This window comes from Cucumis melo, chromosome 6, assembly GCF_025177605.1.
Source record: "Cucumis melo cultivar AY chromosome 6, USDA_Cmelo_AY_1.0, whole genome shotgun sequence".
In the NCBI taxonomy this organism is placed as follows: domain Eukaryota; kingdom Viridiplantae; phylum Streptophyta; class Magnoliopsida; order Cucurbitales; family Cucurbitaceae; genus Cucumis; species Cucumis melo.
Window position 1 is genome coordinate 31,495,587 of NC_066862.1, and position 19,531 is coordinate 31,515,117.

A 19,531-nucleotide genomic window follows, 5' to 3' on the forward strand; every position below is an offset into this window, starting at 1 on the left:
GTTATATTTTCAAGGTGGTGGACAAATCTACTCCATGTCTTAGCAGATTTGACATTTCTTCGTGGGTGTTCTTTGATCTAAAAAGATGTTTTTCATATAACATTCTCTCCCTCTTCTCAATAAGAAGGCGAAGAAGCTTGGTTGAACGATGTTATTTTGTTTTTTTTTTTTTAACAAAAAAATATTAAATTCTTTTAATTAGAATATAAAAACTAAATTCTAATTTTCTCGAAACGGAGGAGTACGAGTTATAAAGTATAGTATGTTAATTAAAAGTCATATACTTGTTAGTGCCCTCAATCTTTAGGCACTACGGGTTAAGCTAACACAACAACTCATTCCACTTCCACTCCACTCACTCACAGCTAAAGCATTATAATGTCCATTTTCCATACTCCATAACTTGTAGTTTATATTAAATAAATTGTTCATTTTATACTCGATTTCCTACCTACAACACATAAATAGAATTATGAGTGGACATATTTTATGTTTCTTTTTTGCACTTGCGTCTTTTCAGTGAATTTCAATTTTGATCTTTTTTTTGGCGTCGTCAGGTATTCGACGTCCTTAGAAATGGTTTAATTTTAAAAACGAAAAAAAGGGGAGTCGTCACTAATCTTTTCTATGGTGGGATTGTATACACTAAAATAAAGTAAATCATTTTAAATAAAATAAAAACTGGTCTATGAAAAAATTAGAGTTGAGTTCAGGAGTTATTTGTGTACAGAAAAAGTGTTAGCATCTTGTAACACCCGTTTAGATAACTGTGGCCAAATTTAGTGTCTTGAATAAAATTCATTTTTTTAAAAAAAAATTGTTTTATTTCATTGCTCATCACTCCAATATTTGAAGCAATGATCCCATAAAATAAGCGGGATACACCAATTAATTAGATTATATTGAGGAAAAATTCCTCACCTTAAAAAAATAAGAAATTATTACAATTTCTCAAATAGTATCATAGGCTAGTCTTCGAATAAAGTTTTTACATTGATTAAATTTATTTTTTATTGGCATCAAATCTTAGACTTCAAAAAATATTGATCCCTCACCTCAAGAATATAGAAATAACGACCCAAAAACTTTTAGATTCCATCATAGAATTTTTTTAGCGAAATCGACATAGGTTATTACAAAAAAGTTGGTTAGGAAACCTTATGAAAATATATTTAATTTTGAGTTTAAAAAAATAATTTTAAAACAAAAAAAATTCTAAATTGTTTAAAGAGAGAAATTTTAAAAAGATTTCAAAATTGCATGCAATTATGGTTAAAAGTATTTTCAAAATTTTCAAATTTTTTTTAATGAAGGTTAAATAGAAATAACACATTATAAACCAAATTAAATATATCACACAACAAATTAGACAAATAATTTAGGATATTAATATATGTATATACTAAATATAACGATAGTAATGAAAAATAAATTCAAAAAAAAAGAAAAGAAAGACACATAATAACCATAAATAAAACAAGAGAAAAAAGAAAAAAATTCAAAAAAAAAACTAAATAAAATAATAAACAAATAAATATATAAAAGAAAGGAAATTAAATATATAAGAGGATGACGATAAGTTAAAAATAAAAAATAATTATGAAATAAAATAATAATAATAAAAAATAATAAGAAGTAAAAAAATTATAAATATAGAAAACTAATTAAAGAAATAAAAAATTTATATATAAAATTAAAAAGAAAAAACACAGAAGGCGGCAATGGCAAGGTTGTCGAATGTAATTGGCAAAGGTTGTCGCTATCCTAAAAGAAAAAGAAAATATAATAATAATAATAATATAAGACTTTTTACTTATAACTTTTTCTTCTCTATTTTTAGAGAGAAGAAAAAAAGTTAAAAAAACTATATAAATATAGTAAATTTTTCTTATGCATTTTTTTTTCTACGTTTAAATAGGAGAAGAAAAAAAAATAAGGATTCAATTCCGAAGGAAATTGTTTATTGTATGAGGTGTGGATCATTAGGAGTAAATTCCACCTAATGCAATCTGCAACTAAGTTTTTCCTTGGATTAGGTTTAGGATAAAGAAAGAAAGACAAACGATTAAATAAAAATAATAAAACGAAAAATAACTTAACAACTCAGATTCTGTAGAGAAATAGATTTCTTCAAAAAAAATTCGCAGAGATTATCTCTAAATACATTTTTTTATAGAGGTTTTCTCTAAAATAATTTTTTTCCCCTTTCCAAATAACCAAAGGTGCCTGGGGTGCATTAAAATTTAATAAGTATAAAATCAAATTAGATATTATGTAATTTTATTAATTTTCTTTTTTCTAAAATAGTAAAAATATAATATTGAAAGATTTTGTCCAAAATAAATTTTATTTACTTTTTTCCAAAAAATATTTGTATAAAATAAATTTTTTTTCCTAAAATGATAAATCAAATATGATATTAAAATGTTTTGTATAAAATAAAATATTTTGTTTTTTTTCTAAAATGATAAATCAAATATGATATTAAAATATTTTGTATAAAACAAAATATTTTGTTTCCCTAAATGACAAAAATAAGTCAAAAGTGATAAATTAATTTTTTTTGTTAAAGAAAGATATTTTCATTAATGTTTTTTATTTTCTCTTTTAATAAAAGATTTTAAAAGTGATAATAATAATAATAATAATAACGATTATTATAAGATTTTATATTATTACAAAAAAAGATTTACCTTTTATCTTTTTTTAACAAAACGAATAAATAAATTTTTTTAACCATTATTACAATTAATATATTTTTAAAAAAAGGTACGATAAAATTAGGTAGCTCCAATTAGTAAATGGAATTCATCAAATCTATAAATTATATATCAAGTAAAGTTGAATAAGAGCTGGTTATGCTCCCAATATGATCTGTTGGAGATGATTAAACATAAATTGGTACAATCATCTTACATGTTTGTCAACTAAAAAAAGAAAGAAAAGAAAAAAGATTGAATAGGTATAATCGTTACAAGGGCTTGTCAAAGTAAAAGTATTTTAAGGTGCCATTTGAATAGGTATTATCTGATAATTATCATCTTTGTACCAATGGTAACAACTAATTATTTTGTAAGGCATCCCTTCTCATGAATGCTTTTATTTTGTGTGCAAGCTAATGTTTTGAATTGCAGAAAAATAAAGATGATCTCATCATCCAAGGCCAGGGCACAATCAATCACACATATAACCAAAGAATAAGCTAAGAACAAACAAATATGACAAGGTTACACCAAGTCATCACAAGATGCCTAGGGCGCAAGGACCCACCCTTCTACATTCGACTACTACTATTGATTATACATGTTCAAAAAGTTTAACAAGCTCTTTAGAGTTAGAAAACCAATTTCAATTTCTATTGAGAAAATCGCTAACCTATGTAAACGAGACTAGTATAATTCACGATAACAACAATTCTAAACGACTGCGTATTATGCCCTCTTTCTAACCAAGGGTCAGACCAAAACGACCATTTTTGTAACACCCCAGCAAATTAGAGTTTCATTTGTTCATCTCAAGAGTATTTTTTTTTATTCAAATTGTTATGGAATTGGATTATTGTGAACCTTATACTTAATTTAAGGGTAAAGTTTTCCTTGGTTGATTATTTTAATTATTGAAGTTTAAGGATGAAATAAACTAATTAATTGTGAAGTAACAAATTAATTAATTGCTTTGGAAAGGGTCAAATGTGGCTTTAACGAAGAGAGAGAGAGGAGGGTTGCCATGAGATTAAAATAGAAAAGAAAATAATAATAAAAGAAGAAAAGAAAGTTTTTTTTTTGTGGGTTTTATTTAATTTTTATTTATTTTTAATTCTTTTAAAAAGGGGGCATTGGGAGGCGTGAAACTCATCACCTTCCCAAGAAAAAAAAAACCCTAGCCCCACTTTGCTCCCACCATAGCCGCCGCCACTCTCCACGCCGTCGCCGCCGATCGACCAACGCGCGCCACCGAGCCGACGCCACCCTCCCAGCCGCGCCGGAGATCTTTAAACCGAGTCAAGCCACCGCACGCCTAGGATCAGCTACGCACGTCGCGCCGTGTCTGCCAGCCGAAACTCGTCGCGCCGCTTCGATCCGAGGCAGAGCAGCCGAGCCGCATCGCGTCGCTCCAATCAGGCGCTGAGGAGCCGCAGCCGATCCGTCAGCCAGCCGCGTCCGCATCGTCGACAATCACACGCCCAGCCACGTCGCGCCGCTTTGAGCCGACGCAGCGCAGCCGGAACGTCCGTCTGAAGCCGTCGCGCCGTCGCGCCGTCCGAAACCCAGAAGCCAGCGCCTCGCGCGCAAAGATCCGACCCGACCGAAACCCCGCTTCGCGACCCGATCCGACGCTTGCCTCCGACCCGAAGCCCGGCCCGCGTCGCGTGCACCCGTGAGCCGAGCAGCGCCCGCGTGCGAGCCGCGCGTGCGTAGCCTCTGCACTGAGCCGAGCCGAGCCGCGCCTGTCCGCACCACGAGCCGCGCCTGTCTGCGCCGCGAGCCGAGCCGGTCTTCAACCTCCAAGCCGAGCCGGTCCCTGTCCTTTCTCCAGCCGAGCCGCCAAGACTAATTTGACTCTTTCCATCCAATTTGTGGTAATTAATTTAATTATTTTGGCATTACCCAGTAAGACTCAATGTATTTGGACACTAAATAATTTAATTTGGAATTAAATTAAATTATTTTCCTTAAGGGACGTCTTGGACCAAGTAACTGCTGCAGCGTGGGATTTCTTCAGTAGGGGCTCAGCGTTGCAACCTCTTCCTAGGGTAAGTCATTTCAACTGAATTTTGAACCGTTAGTCGTGGGTGACTTAATTACGAATTTTGGCGTATTAAACAGTTAGGACCTCGTTGCTTGGAAAGCACGCTTTCCTCGCGGTTAGAACTCGCCAAGTAAATCTCCAGGTAAGAGATTTCTACTACTAGCTCCATGTTTAGAATTATGAGGTCACGTATACCTTCAATTGTGCATGTTGAGGACTAGACTGTACGATGCATGAAATTAATGATAGTATGGTGCGATTGATGATACAGTTATATTATAGCATGATGTTGTGATGACAAGAACTGTTATGGCTGTACAACGGTGTCGAGATGGAGAGTGTAATGATGATTTATCTGTTATGTTATATGATGATGCCATGTGTATGTATACTGCGATTAGGGTACCTGTTAGCTTAACCTGTTAGAGTCGTACCTGCATGGGTGTCCTTCGGGATCACCACCTATTTAGGACTGTGCGGTCCGACGGGACACTAGTCTAGAATGGATATAGATATGACTCGAGTGACTCGACGGGGTCCTCGCATCCCGATTGTCCTAGGTGTCCCCCGGGGCACCGAAGACCAGAGTTACGTTCCTACGGGAGCGCATGTTGCACGTGTTCGGGAACGTGCCAGAGATTGGGTACCAGTTACAGGACTTTGACAGGAAGCTAACAGGCACCTAGTGGGACTAGTAGTGGGTCCCTTACTGAGTATTTTATACTCACTCTCTTCATGTCATGTTTTCAGGTAGAGGACGAGGCAAGGGCAAAGGCAAGCTGGCGAGCGACCCGAAGTGACCGTGGCGAGCCATAGGGACTCCTGCTTCTGCTTATTCTTGTTTTTGACTTTAGTACCTGAGTTTGAGTATTCTTCATTATTTACCATCTTTTATGTAGATAGGGCCCGAGTAGGACTTTAGAACGCATTTCATTTTTTTGCATAACTACCTTGTTTGGATTCTCATAAATAAAATTTCTCAAACCTTATGCGTTTTACTAAATTTTATGACTTAAACCACTTGTTCTATATTTAGTAATGACTTCGATTCAGTATAAGGAGTTGGGTCGTTACAATTTTCTACTAGAGTTAAACTAAGGGTTCAAAATCCATCTTAAGATTGAAGAATTTATCACCAACACCAAAACAAAGAATTAGAGGAACTAATCCCTCAAACACTCTTGTCGTGCTATCTACAGGGTTGGATCTTTGTGAGCCATAAGGGTCTAGAACAGATCCGAACAACTCATAACAACTTCATGATTACTACAATATTACAAGAAGGAATATGACAAATATTAATGCCACACTTACAACACAGAAGACAAACATTCAACTAAACTATCTTTGTCTTGCCAATACTCTACATCATTACTTTCAAGAGATAAAGTGACACAGATAATTTAGGTATTCAATAACATTTGTTCGTAAAACAAACTAATTGGCTATATAAATCTGAAAGCCTTAAAGAAAACAAAACGATGAATTGTAATCTACAACATCATACAAAGCCCTAGCTCTGACCAATTCCTCACATTAGGTAGTAACCTTTTCTAATAGAGGCCAATAGTTTGTATATGATAGTTTACCCAAGATAAAAAGGAAGCCAAGAAATCGTGTAGTAAGACAAGCCAATGAAAAAACCATGAACAATGAAAGCCTTTCAACCTTATTTAGAGCCATGCTAACACAAAACAACACACTTTTTCCATCATTAGCAATAAGGTTAAATAATCCTTTGAAATTGACTTAAACCAATATGCATAAAGAAGAGCGATGCATAGTCCCCAACGTAACACTAAAAATTATCAAGTTATCAATAAAACAAAGGTGAATGAGCCTGACCTAATCATAATTAAAGGTGTACATGGTTTGGTTTAATCTAATTTTGATAAAAGAAAAAGAAAGTCGACAAGTAAACTGAACTTAACAATTTTGAAATGTCTTAAACCAAAAAATTGAAAGTTTCATTTCAAATGATTTGGTTAGTTTTACCGATTTTTTCTTATATGCATAAAAGCTTGATGTGGAAGGGTTGAGAAATAAGTGGAGAATTGAGGTACAAAACCTACCTAAAGACTTCAAGTAAGCAATGAAGAAGCTCTGAACAAAACAGAGGTGAGCGAAGAAGTGATGAATTAATGCATGAAGGTTGCAGCGGAGAAAGGAAGATAAAAATGGAGGCGTGGAGTGAGAGAGGTGGTGGCCTAAACTTTTGGTATAGTACAAGAACAGCAAAATGGTTAAAGATAGAATATTGTCCTCTTAATATCAAATGCTCGAATTTAATTTAACTACTCTTAAGTCATGCTGCTTTTTTTATTCAAGGGATGAAAATTAAGTGAATGATGAATATATATTTTTATTCAAGGGATGAAAAGCAAAATGGTGGCAATCAACTTTAATTTTATTAATATAACTATATTTGCAAGATGAATAAAATATATTTTGATTTCCTTCCCTTAAATAATTGGTTTTATTGTCTTAACCAATTTGGAAAAAAGTCAAATCATTTCAACAACAATAAAGAGTTAAAATAGATCCCAAGATGTTTCGATAAGTACTCGAGTATTAGTCTTTTTTTAACTCTTTAGGTATATTCAATACATATTTATTACACATAATGTATATAATTTTGCATTTATCAATATTCAATATATATATATATATATATATATAAAGTTTTGGAATCAAATTACAATAAATCAAAGATTAGCTTTTGCATAGAGATAATGCATTTTAATTTGGTTAAATTTAATTTGTTATTCAATGATAGCAACTTGGCAACTCTCCCATTCCCATCCTCTCTTACAAAGATCTCTCTCTCTCTCTCTCTCTCTCTCTCACACACACACACACACACACATTTCACTTCCACATCCCCTAATTTCACAAACCCTAATTCCTCTTCCCCCTCTTCCATGGCGGACTCCGACAACGACTCCGGCGGTGGTTACCAGAAATCCCCATCTCCACGTGAACACGACAGACTCCTCCCGATCGCCAACGTCGGCCGGATCATGAAGAAAGCTCTCCCTGGTAACGCCAAGATCTCAAAAGACGCCAAAGAAACCGTTCAAGAATGCGTCTCCGAGTTCATCAGCTTCGTCACCGGTGAAGCATCCGACAAGTGCCATAACGAGAAACGAAAAACTATCAACGGCGACGATTTGCTCTGGGCCATGGCTACCTTAGGGTTCGAAGACTATGTGGATCCTCTCAAGCTTTATCTCCAACGGTTTCGAGAAATTGAAGGCGAGAGGACAACGCTTGCCTCACGTGACTCCGCCGCCTCCTCCGCTCCGAACTCCGCCGCAGCGGGGAATAGTGGGTTTTTCGACGGCGGTGGGGAATTTGGGGGTGGGATGGGGATGGGGATGGGGATGGGGATGGGGATGGGAATGACGATGGCGATGCCTCCGAATGTTTATGGTTCTGATGGGCCGCGTTGGGATGGGCCTGGGTTTAGTACTACGGGTAGGCCCAGGTAGGTGGGCCATATCGACCCATTGGGTTTTTATTGGGCCCAGTACTATACACTGCTACAACTACAACATTCATTACGACGGCGACGGGATATTCGAAATCTCCACTTTATCCTCCGTAAAATGAAGATGTGTAGCTGAGGGAAGGTGACCTTTTTTATTTTTATTTTTATTTTATTTTTTTTTTAATTTTATAAAAAGATATTGTGACGCAGATAAATAATAATAATAACAATAGATGAATTTAATGTTGTATTTTCATTTTAATAAATATGCATTTTATAGTTTTTATAACAATTATAATTATGGTGAATTGTTTTCTCTCTCTCTCTCTCTCTCTTTTTTTTTTTGTTGGTTTGTGACTAATTATATATTTCATTTTGTTAACTTTTAAGTTAAGTCTAACATTAGGCTCCCATGGTTTTAATTATTATTATTATTTTGCTATCTCAAGAGCAATGGTTACCCATAAAAGATTGTAAAATATAGGTTAGGTTATTGAAATTTCAAGTGAATGTTTGAAATTTTGGTAAAATATATGTGGGAATTGAATAGTTGTACAAAAAGTAAAGCAAGCAAAAATATTTTCATGAAAAGATTCCGTAACTTCTTTACGTTATGGAGAAAAAAAAAATTGGTGCATTAGATACTCAAACTCCATCTAATTCAGTTTTGCCACTAAAAATATGCCTTGCTAAATCCAGTAAACTTTTTGAAGCAATTTAATTCAACTCAATTCTGTAGTTCATAACTTAACTTTAAACATACATAAACAAATTGAATTTTGCATTTTAGACATAAACATAGTTACTCCATATGCATGTAAAACTAACGTAATCTAGTTTGAGTTGGAGATATAACTTTTTAAAATACATGGACTAAGGTTTAGTTTGAAACGATTGTGATGTCAATTGTACTTTGGTATAAACCTAGTATTTGGTAAATTTTATTTTAAACAAAAAATTTAAAACCATATGATAATGTTCGGTAAACGCAAGTTGCAAACGAATATAGAAATCCTTATCTTTCGTAAGTAAATTTATTCAACTTTGCATAAATAAATCACTCTCATTGATACTAAAATTTGGACAAGGAGAAGCGTATTTTGTTAGAATAAAATACTTTAAATCTATATAATAGATTAACCAAGATCCTTCATACAAAGGGTTTTGGACGTTGTTCACATGATCTGTCATACCTACCATAGTATTTACCACCACGATTAGACTTGATAGAGTTAATTTTCTTTCCAAGTTGAAGTTCAACTTCAGCTTTAAAAGACTTGAAAACATCCAAAGATTGAGACTTCTTATGAATTAAATATAGGTACCCATATCTTGAACAATTGTCTATAAACGTAATAAAGTATTGCTGTCTATTCCAAAAAGCCGTAAGGAATGGGCCTGTATTAGTTCTAAGACATCTGAAACATCTGTTGGTACCTAATTTTCTTATGTTTGTCTTTTTTCCTTTAATACATTTCATACAAACTTCAAATTTGCTTAAATCAAAGGAAGGGAATCAAGAATTCCATTTCACATAAGTCTCTAAATTCTCTGTTTAGAGATGTGACATAAATGCTTGCGTCACAACATAGCAGAATTCTTATTTAATTTACACTTTGTACCACATGATTTAGACAACATGACTTTGTTAGATGAAGCATAAGTACCAATAAGTTTGGAGTTTTGAAAAAGATTAACTTTATTATTTCCAAGAGAACAAGAAAAACCAAATTTGTCAAAATTGGAAATAGATAGTAAGTTCCATCTAAATAACGATACAATAAAAGTCTCATTCAAATCCAAAAAAATAACTAGTTTTTAAAAGTAATCTAAAATTGCCAATAGGTTCAACTTCAACTGCTTTGCAATCGCCCACATAGATGAATCTTTCAACTTCATTTGACGGTCAACTCTACAAGCAACCCTGCATTGATATACTTAGGTGAGTAGTAGCACCAGAATCTACCCATCAAGTATCTGTAGGTATAGCAGAACAAACCAAAGTAAGAAGTTTATCCTTCTTTACATGCCATTTGGCGTACTTGGGACAATCTTTCTTGAGATGATTTTTCTTTTTGCAGAAGAAACAAGGATTCTCCATAGCTTGTTTCTTATTCTGTTGATATGTCCCTTCTACAGTATCCGTAGGTTTCCTTTTCTTCTTACCACTACAAGAAAATATGTATTTCCTAAGTAATGTGTAGAAGAAACAAGGATTCTCCACAACATGGACGTCAGGATAAGTAATGTTGGGAAAAAGACTTCTCCCGACACCATAGAATCTACATCGGGAAAGGTTGACAATTTCGACACGATATAAGGCGACATTGGTATAAGGTAATTTAATAAAAAGTTATAAACTTCTCACGACATCATGCATAACGGCGTTGGAAAAAGTTAATAATTTTTGTAATGTATTTAACTTCTCTCTCGATGCCATGCATAACGGCGTCGGGAGTTCCTCTTTAAAATCAAATTTTCATATCTGTGTGCAACCGAAAAACGAGAGAGAGAAGGATTTCAGACTTCTGAAAGAGAAAGAAGATTCCCATCATTGTCCATCGTCCAGTCTTCACGTCAAACTCCGTCGTCCGGTCTTTGCATTCGTCTCTACCCCCCCTTGTCAACAGCCAAACTTCGTTCTTCATTCAGTCTTCATCGTCAAACCCCTTGTTGACAGTAAGCCAAACTATGTTCATTAATTTGTTGTGGATTTGTTGTTGGTTGTGTAAATTTTGTTTTTATTTTGTTGATTATGTTGTTATTGATTTATTTTTATTATTCTTTATGGTCTCAGTTCTCCCTTCTGGTTCGGTGCAACCACCGCCCACTATCTCTTCCAGTTAGTTTTTTTATTTAAGTTAGCTTTTTGCTCTAAAATCCTAAATCCTACTTCTAATTTTGCCTTCGCTTTGCTAATTTTTTCATTCGTTTACTTGATCTTGTTCTCGCTCGGTTTTGCAAAAAGAATACCTTCCATTTAATAATGGAAGGTATTTTTTTTAAAAAAAAAATAGAGGATCTCCCGACACTATATTATAGAATCAAAATATCGATTCTAACCTATACCAAAGTTGAACACATGAGTATGTAAAAATATTTATGAAAATAATTATTAAAAATGAAGTCTTATGGATATAGTTCTAAAATATGGTAAAATTCCAAACGGGTATCCATTTACTTGGTTTTTGAGACACAATCACATGCAAAGCACAAAACACCAAACATTCCTTTATTTAAAAGAAAAAAGATTATTAAAAGAACCGACAGATGTTCACGAGAGCCTCCTTTCAATTTTTTACAATATTAATAATAATTAATTTCAAAGTGACCGTCTGTACCAGTAACCCTCTGCCATGTAACGACTAGTTTACCCGTGATAGCCGGTCCCATCTCCCCCAACGGTCACTTTTTCCTTTCCGTCCTCTTCTTCCGTTTTTCTCTTCACAACTATTAACGTTCAGTTTTTTTTTTCTCAAACCTTCCCCTTTCTCTCATATATATATATATATATATATTTCACCGTTCACTTTTCACATTCATCCCCAATTCCGATCATTCATATTTCCCTCCGCCGGCCAAATAACAGAGAGAAATCCCCGGCCAATATATAGCATGGGCAACTTTGCTCTGTTTACTGTTCTGTTTTTTCTTTCCCCATTTATTGGCCTCGTTTTCGCTTACGATTCGCCTGCCGCCTCCCCAAAACCCCCTAAAACGGCTCATTCTCCATCTCCGGCGCATTCTCCGGTTGTTTCGCCGCCGAGTCGCTCTTTATCTCCGTCTAAATCCCCGACTGCTTCTCCACCGATGTTAACTCCGGAAATATCTCCGACATTGGCTACCCCACCATCTGTAGCGCCCTCGAAGGCCCCGGCAGCGGTACCTATTTCTTCGCCGAGTGAAAATTCTCCGGTTTCGTCCCCGCCGTCTCCTCTCCCTTTCGATGCTTCTCCGGTTGGGGCTCCAGTGGAACCAGAAATTCCCGCAAATCCGATTTCTGGAGGGTCTCCGGTCGGGACGCCGTCAATATTTCCGTCGAGTAGCAGCCCACCGATGGCTACTCCGACAAACTTAGCTCCGGAAACGGCGGAGCGGCCTGGAAACGACGCGTCGGCGTCAGGAAGGTACAAGATCGGGGTGGAGGTTATGTTGAGTGGGCTTTCTATTTGGGCTGCTTGGGCCTTTTGAAATTAGGCACATATGTTTAAATTTTGATGATTGGCTGTTTTGTGTTTCTAACAATTGTTTTGAGATTATATTGTATTCTTTTTTTGACTCATTATGTGGGGTTCTTCTTTTTATTCAATTTTATTATATGAATATAATGTTTTTGGTATATTTGAGGGTTATCAAAATAATAGTAATCTGTTTTATTGCTTAAAAGAACACCAAAAAAAAAAAAAAAATTAGTCCAACTCATTTCTCGAATAAATCTTAAAGATTGTCCCTAAAGTAGAGTAATAGTTGTAGTGTTATATCTTTAAACTTTCAAATTTGAAAATTAAATTTTTCAAGTATACGTAATAAGTATAATGATTCAATTTTATTCATTTTGTGAATCTATTTTTTACGATTATTGTAAGTTTCAAGGACACTAAATTATTATTATTAAAAGTTTGAGACCATCTTCAAATAATAATAATAATAATAAAAAGTCTGAGAATGTAATTAACATGAGAACTAGTAAATAAAATTGATCTAAGTTTTTATTTTTGAATATTTCTAAAGTATAAATTTAATTTGAATAAAGTAATTTTAAGGAAATGATTTAAATAAAAAGTAATAAGATTATGATATGTAAATAATAAAAATGATTAGAAAAAGGGAAACATTGAAAATTGTTACAAATTTATGATATGTTAAATGAATGAGAAGAAAATTATTTCAAAAGGATCCAAATCAAAATTATACCTAATGAATAATTATTGGTAAATGAATGAGAAGAAAGGGTCTAAAACCCAAATACATTTTCAAAAATTAGATACCTTTGAGAATGCTTTTAAACACAATAGAGAGAATTTGGAACGCTGATTTGAGTTATTAAGTTTGAAGTTGTTTAATCTTAAGCGAGGTTGAATAATATGTGTTTAAACGCAGAGTCTGTTTGATTAGAATTTAATTTATGTTTTGAAGTATACGAAGATTTCATATGAAAATTTTAAGTGATCTTACACTAGTTTTTTATTTGTGTTTTTAATATTTGAGATAAAAGTTTAGAATATATCCAAAATTTAAATATAAAGTAAATGTTTAGTTGAAAGAAAATTTTAAGAAAAGCACATTAGATTTTTTATTTGGGTGAAACAAAAACTATATATGATATGAGTACAAAACTAGAAAAAGGCAAAGTGTTTGCAGTCAAAACCAGAAGAAATAAAGCTAAAGTAAGCTAATTGTATAATACTTGAGTACATTTCGAACATCAATTATTTTTGTGCATCCCTTCTAACCATTCACGTAAAAAAGAATACAAATTTCATAAAACAATTCGACAGTTTAATAGAATGCAAAGAAATAAGTGATGCTCGAATTGTACCTGATATATTTTTCATATTATTGAAAATTAGAACATAATTACTAGAAGGAAATAAAATTGGATGATGGATATTGATAATGTTGTTGAGGAGAAAATATCTAAGAAGAATGTGTATTGTTTTGTTGCAAATGAGTAGTTGAGAGAATAAGGCAAAAAATGGTACTCATGGATTGGGATGCTGCCAATCATCCAAATATTTGACCTTTGATAGATACTCTCTCTTCTCTTCTTATCCATCTTTGGTTAGATAACTCATGCCACCTAAGAAAACTTCTAGCAAGAGAGAGTCTATGTCAATTATTATTGATTTAATTTTTTTTCTATTTTATTGTACTTTTTTCGGTATATTTCGAGAAAAAAAACGTCTATGTTACTGTACTGCTTCTATTGATTATTTGATACATCATTTTAAATGATTTATTAAATATTTATTGTGAGGACTCTGCACAATTTTTAATAGCAATAAATGGAGATGGTATAGAACATTTTTCATACTACCGTAGTACTAGAAATTTCATTATATATTTCACACTTTAATCGCATTTTTAATTATTCTCTCATTGGATTAAAGACGAATGCATTACTCATGTGTTAGATTGCAAGTTTAATCACTAGGCATTTCTGTTTGTGTTTAATAGGTTTCTAGACTCTTAAATATATCGAATATGTCATTATTGAACTCTTAGATTTTGCGTTTGATAGGATTTTGACATACTAGTATTTGTGATAGCTAGGGTTTGCATACTTTCTATTATTTACTTAAAATGTAATATCGTGGAAGAAAGAAAATTTGTCACCTATGACTTTAGGTGAGAGTGTAGGCATAAGAAAAAAAAGAAAAAAAAAGTTAGCACTCTCGTGGTATAAACTCTTTGTAGACATAATTTTAAATGAATACGGTGTGACAATTAAATTAATGATATAACTGAAACGATATCTACGACTCTAAGGTATTTTTAGTCACTATTTCAAAAATATTGTTAAGGTTTTATAAGATTTTTTTTTTTTTTTATAACTCCTCAACTCAAGGTGATAATGATTAACTGGTTGAAAATTTATGTCTGCAATACATAAGTAAATACGAAATATACTGAATTATATCTTGAACTCGAGATCACATCTAGTTTTTTGCAACCGGAGGTTCCACCATGATGGAGATGACAAAGAACCCTCGTACATGCTCTCAACAAAACTCTTCCCAAATAGCTCAACAAAAACTATTGGAATTCAATTACCACAACTCGATAACTTGAAGTAAATCAACGAGAAATATTAGACCCAATAAAAAGGGATACACACCACCCACAAGTTCAACTCTATAGAAAGCCAATCATAAACATACTTATTGGTTAAGTAAAAATATTGAATGGGCTTTGAAGTTTAAACTCCAATTTACTAAACTACCCAGGCTCAAAATTGGCTCTTTTGGTTCCCTTCACTTCTAGCCTTAAAGTGAGTTCCCATCATAAGTCCTTTTGGTTTTAGTAGAACACGAAGTTAATAAAATCGCAACACACGTTCGATCTAATAGATGTTGAATTTTGAAGTCGAAAACTAAGAGAAAAATCTAATTGAATTTTGTCGATGATGAAAGGAGCTCGAAGATCATCGACAAATACTTAATAAGATTTATATATATTTGTTTTCATGAACAGATGCTCCCTTCTTGTTATTTGTTAGTTAATTGTTGGTTTTTTTGGAAATTTGATGGGTTTTTTTTTTCTTTTTTCCTAACCAACTACCATGTTCAAGTTGTTATACATTTAACTGCAAAGAAAAATCCCACTATATTAGTTCCATGATTTTCAATTCTTCAATCAATTCTTCCATTTCTTCCAACAATTCTTGCATTTCTCTTCGTTCCTCATGGCTATGGCGGAAACTGGTGGTCTCCTTTCCCGGTATCCTCAACTGGGAAGAAGCTGTTTTCCCAAGCAAGTTAGGTTACAGAAGATTAATCATCTTCATTCTTTTTCAACTACTCCATTCTTTAGGAACCATTTTGTTGATCGACGGCTAGTCAGTTCTTGCAACAACAATTGCATTATCAGGTATTATATTCTTGCATTTCGTGAGTTTTCTTTTGATTTGGACGGGGATTCGGTAAGTGTGAGATGAGGGGAATTTGATGATGAAATGGTTGGAGTTTCTTTGTGTTTATCAGTTGCATTCTTTCTTTGTGTTTCTTGAGTTCGAGTTACTGTTCTTGGTTGCTGCTGAGAAAAATGAATGGATATAGATGTAGAATTTGTGCCTCGTTTTTTGTGTTTTGGGAAGAATTTTTTACTTAATTGAAATTTCTTTACTATTGATGTTTCGCTACTTACTTGATGTTGATTCTTGCTATTTGATTTCTTGTTACTGAGTTTTCATGGTTTAAGTTAGTTCGATTGTTAGTAGTTGCTTTGTTAGAATGAAGAATAATTTTCTATGATAAGTAATATTGTTCACTAGCATTCTGAAAGAAATTCATGATCCTATTGAAGTGAAGAAGATGGTGATCGTTGTATTAGATTTTTAATAGGGATATCTAGATCTCTATTTCTACGTTTGTTCTCTCTTTTATTGTACTTGAATGGACTTATTTAACCATTGGTGTTTTTCAGCATGGATGCCCGAGAGAAATCGATACGAAAAACAGTAAACTCAAAACGACATAAAAAAGTCCCAGTGTATGTGATGCTGCCTGTTGACCTTTTTGAAATGGGTCCTTCTGGGAATGTGACCTTTAAGAAGTAAGCCTTTGTATTATTAGTCACTATCTCATCTGTTATACTGCTTCGTGGATTTGCAAATACGTATCACATTTAAATTTGGCGTAATTGAGTTTAGTTTGTATTCGGTAGGTATAAATATAAATAAATCATGCTGATGTTTCAGGTTTTCGTTCCGAACTTTGGTCTTTGTAAAATAGTTAATATGTCTCTCACTTTTTGCTTTAGAATGAAGCCCGTAATTTCGTCTCTGAGGGCACTCAAGCTTGCTGGTGTACATGGAGTAGCAGTTGAGGTTATGTGGGGGATTGTAGAATGTTTCTCTCCGATGATATACGATTGGTCGCTCTACAAAGCACTTTTTAGATTGATTTCCGATGCAGGATTGAAGTTGCATGCTGCCTTGTCATTTCATTCAGACATGCGCTGGACAGTTAAAGGGAAACAGGGTGTGAGTCTTCCGCTATGGATAATGGAGGTTGGTTCTTGTATGCTGTGGGACTTCTTTGAATAGAAAGTTTAAAATAGCCTAGATTTTCTGGTGATCTTCACCCTATAAGAATAACTTTTATAATCTCAAAGCTGTTTTTCTTCAATTTGATCTTGTCCTACTATCATTGTGGTGAAAGTTAGATTGATGTTGTAATCCAACAACCTCTTTTCGAATGATATCATATTTTTATCTCTGATTTGTGGTCTTGGAAATTCAACCATGATGAATATTTTTTCTTCCAGATTGGTGCTCGCAACAAACATATATACTATCAAGATCAAAAGGGAATGACCAGTGGTGATTACCTTACTCTTGGAGTCGATAATTTGCCTGTTTTATATACACGATCTGCCCTCCAGTGCTATGAAGACTTCATACTCAGCTTTGTTAATAATTTTGATCATTTAATTGGAGACGTGATACAGGAAATAAGCATTGGTCTTGGCCCTTCTGGAGAGCTTAGGTACTTTTATAATTATTGATATTTAAACGGAAACTTCAAAGCTGTTGCTTGAGGGCTTATATGGAGGGAACCTTTACAGGTATCCTGCACATCCTTTTGCAGATGGAAGATGGATGTTTCCCGGGATTGGTGAGTTTCAATGCTATGACAAATACATGTAAGTCCTTAGCTTTTTGTTTTTCATGATTTTCAACTATTGTAGTCAATCCTCATCTTCAGTTTTCACTTGTGGTTTATGAAGAGGTTGCTCTTCTTTCAGGTTGGCTGACTTAAAGATAGCTGCACGCCAAATAGGCAAGCCTCATTGGGGGAACCGTGGCCCCCAAAATGCTGGTGACTACAATAGCTCCCCTTCTGAGGCTCCTTTTTTCGAAGGGGGAGAGGGAAGCTTTCTCTCTGAATATGGACATTTTTTTCTTGTACGTATCACAACCTAACAAAGAATGCCTCCAAAATTTTCTTGTTAGAACTTCGTCAGTAATGAAAAGCTTTTTTAGAAGCATGAAACCGTTGCCTTTATCGAACCGGAAAATATCAATATTTACATTCTATCGGCTGCTAAACAATCAATTTATTTACCAACTGGATTTTATTGCTCAAGTATTTGAGGGCTTATATGGCAGAAAGTTGTTTGTAGGATTGGTATAGTGGGAGATTGATTGAACATGCTGATCATATTCTTGGGAAGGCAGCTCGAATATTGAAGAAGTATCTACAAAAAAATCATCCTTCAGTTACATTAGTGGCTAAGCTTGGTGGTATATACTGGTGGTACAAGACATTGTCTCATCCTGCAGAACTTACTGCTGGTTACTACAATACAGAAACCAGGGACGGTTACGATCCTGTAACTTCGATGTTGTCCCGTCATGGTGCTGCTTTACAATTTCCGTAAGATTCTGTAACTCTTTGAAGTTCATATCAATCAGCATGTTTTGTTTCTCTTATAGATTGTTCGTTCATGTTTTTCATTGCAGCTGCTTAGAAATGGTGGACGATGAAACACCCTCGCTCTATGACTGCAGTCCAGAGCGTTTGTTCAAACAGGTTGGTGTGTCTAAAACCACTGATCGAGTAAAAAAACCAAAGAGTGCTAATGAGCGAAAACAAATTTACTATCATAATATCATCTAATAGAATGTTTCTTTTTTTGTTTTTTCCAACTTAGATTATGGACACATCAAAAAAGAACTTTGTTCATTTAATAGGAAGGAACACAAACGAAAGGTTTGACAAGGTAGGTGGAGTTTAATTTGTTCATCTTTGGGATAGAGTTTAGTTTTATGATGTATGATGAATTTGGATTGAATGCAGGATGGGTTATGGCAAATTCATGCCAATTCTTGTCATCCAGGAAATGATGCGGTTAGATCCTTCACTTTTTTCAGATTGACTGACAAGTTCTTTTGGCATGAAAACTGGAACAACTTTATCCCCTTTATCAAAATGATGAGCACTAATAGCTACTACTGAATTGTTCAACACTACAGTTCTTTTTGCTGAAACATAAGTTCAAACAATTCTTTACTACAACATTGTTAATACATGTTCATACTACATCTTCTTATAGTTGGCCTTTTCAACTCTTAAATAAATAAAAAAAAACAATAATAATGAAAATTTAGTAATGAAATGGATTCTATTGTTAAAAGTAAAATGTGTTTAGTGATTTAGCTCATAATTTAGTCAATAAATTTTATTGTCAACTCTAAAATGATAAAACTAATCAAAATTAAGTGTTAGTTTTTTAATATAGTTTATAAGTGAATATAATTAATCAAATGTAAGAAATTTGATTAAATCTTAATTAATTGTACCGTTTATGATAAAAATTAGTTCAATTTTTAAATTATTAAGATTAATTGTTTCTTATTAAAGAATAGAGATTAAATAATTGCGCTTTTTAGAGTTTTTAGAATGAAATGGTTAAAAATTAAAGTTCACGAACTCTATAGCAAAATGTAAGGTAAAGGCAATTGTTGGTAAGGTATTTAACCAAATTAACAACTTTTTAAGTTAACATTGATATAATTTAATTTGCTAAGATATTATTATATCCACACACTATTATGTATTGTACTAA

The 19,531-nt window shown here is 33.6% G+C and overlaps 3 protein-coding genes across 3 annotated transcripts; all 3 read left to right on the forward strand.

The window, feature by feature from the left end:
* Nucleotides 1-7,361: 7,361 nt before the first annotated feature.
* On the forward strand, nt 7,362-8,547 carry LOC103491025 (nuclear transcription factor Y subunit B-3-like). The gene has a single exon (XM_008450810.3). The coding sequence runs from the start codon at nt 7,482-7,484 to the stop codon at nt 8,238-8,240; it is 759 nt and encodes a 252-aa protein (XP_008449032.3). The 5' UTR covers nt 7,362-7,481; the 3' UTR covers nt 8,241-8,547.
* Nucleotides 8,548-11,854: 3,307 nt separating this feature from the next.
* On the forward strand, nt 11,855-12,430 carry LOC107990970 (arabinogalactan protein 1-like). The gene has a single exon (XM_017045109.2). The coding sequence runs from the start codon at nt 11,855-11,857 to the stop codon at nt 12,428-12,430; it is 576 nt and encodes a 191-aa protein (XP_016900598.2).
* Nucleotides 12,431-15,261: 2,831 nt separating this feature from the next.
* On the forward strand, nt 15,262-19,015 carry LOC103491026 (inactive beta-amylase 4, chloroplastic). Its single transcript, XM_008450811.3, has 10 exons — nt 15,262-15,829; nt 16,385-16,513; nt 16,721-16,970; nt 17,228-17,448; nt 17,528-17,605; nt 17,708-17,867; nt 18,086-18,339; nt 18,426-18,495; nt 18,617-18,685; nt 18,763-19,015. Exons 1-10 carry the CDS (start codon nt 15,645-15,647, stop codon nt 18,919-18,921), a joined length of 1,575 nt encoding a protein of 524 aa, XP_008449033.1. The 5' UTR covers nt 15,262-15,644; the 3' UTR covers nt 18,922-19,015.
* The last annotated feature ends 516 nt before the right edge of the window (nt 19,016-19,531 follow it).

What these genes read in the sequence shown, in the direction of transcription:
- LOC107990970 (XM_017045109.2), top strand. Translation starts at nt 11,855, where the DNA reads ATGGGCAACTTTGCTCTGTTTACTGTTCTGTTTTTTCTTTCCCCATTT.
- LOC103491026 (XM_008450811.3), top strand. Translation starts at nt 15,645, where the DNA reads ATGGCTATGGCGGAAACTGGTGGTCTCCTTTCCCGGTATCCTCAACTG. An exon ending in GGCCCTTCTGGAGAGCTTAG is followed by an intron (nt 17,449 to 17,527) that starts GTACTTTTATAA and finishes GAACCTTTACAG; the next exon opens with GTATCCTGCACATCCTTTTG. An exon ending in CAGAGCGTTTGTTCAAACAG is followed by an intron (nt 18,496 to 18,616) that starts GTTGGTGTGTCT and finishes TTTCCAACTTAG; the next exon opens with ATTATGGACACATCAAAAAA.
- LOC103491025 (XM_008450810.3), top strand. Translation starts at nt 7,482, where the DNA reads ATGCATTTTAATTTGGTTAAATTTAATTTGTTATTCAATGATAGCAAC.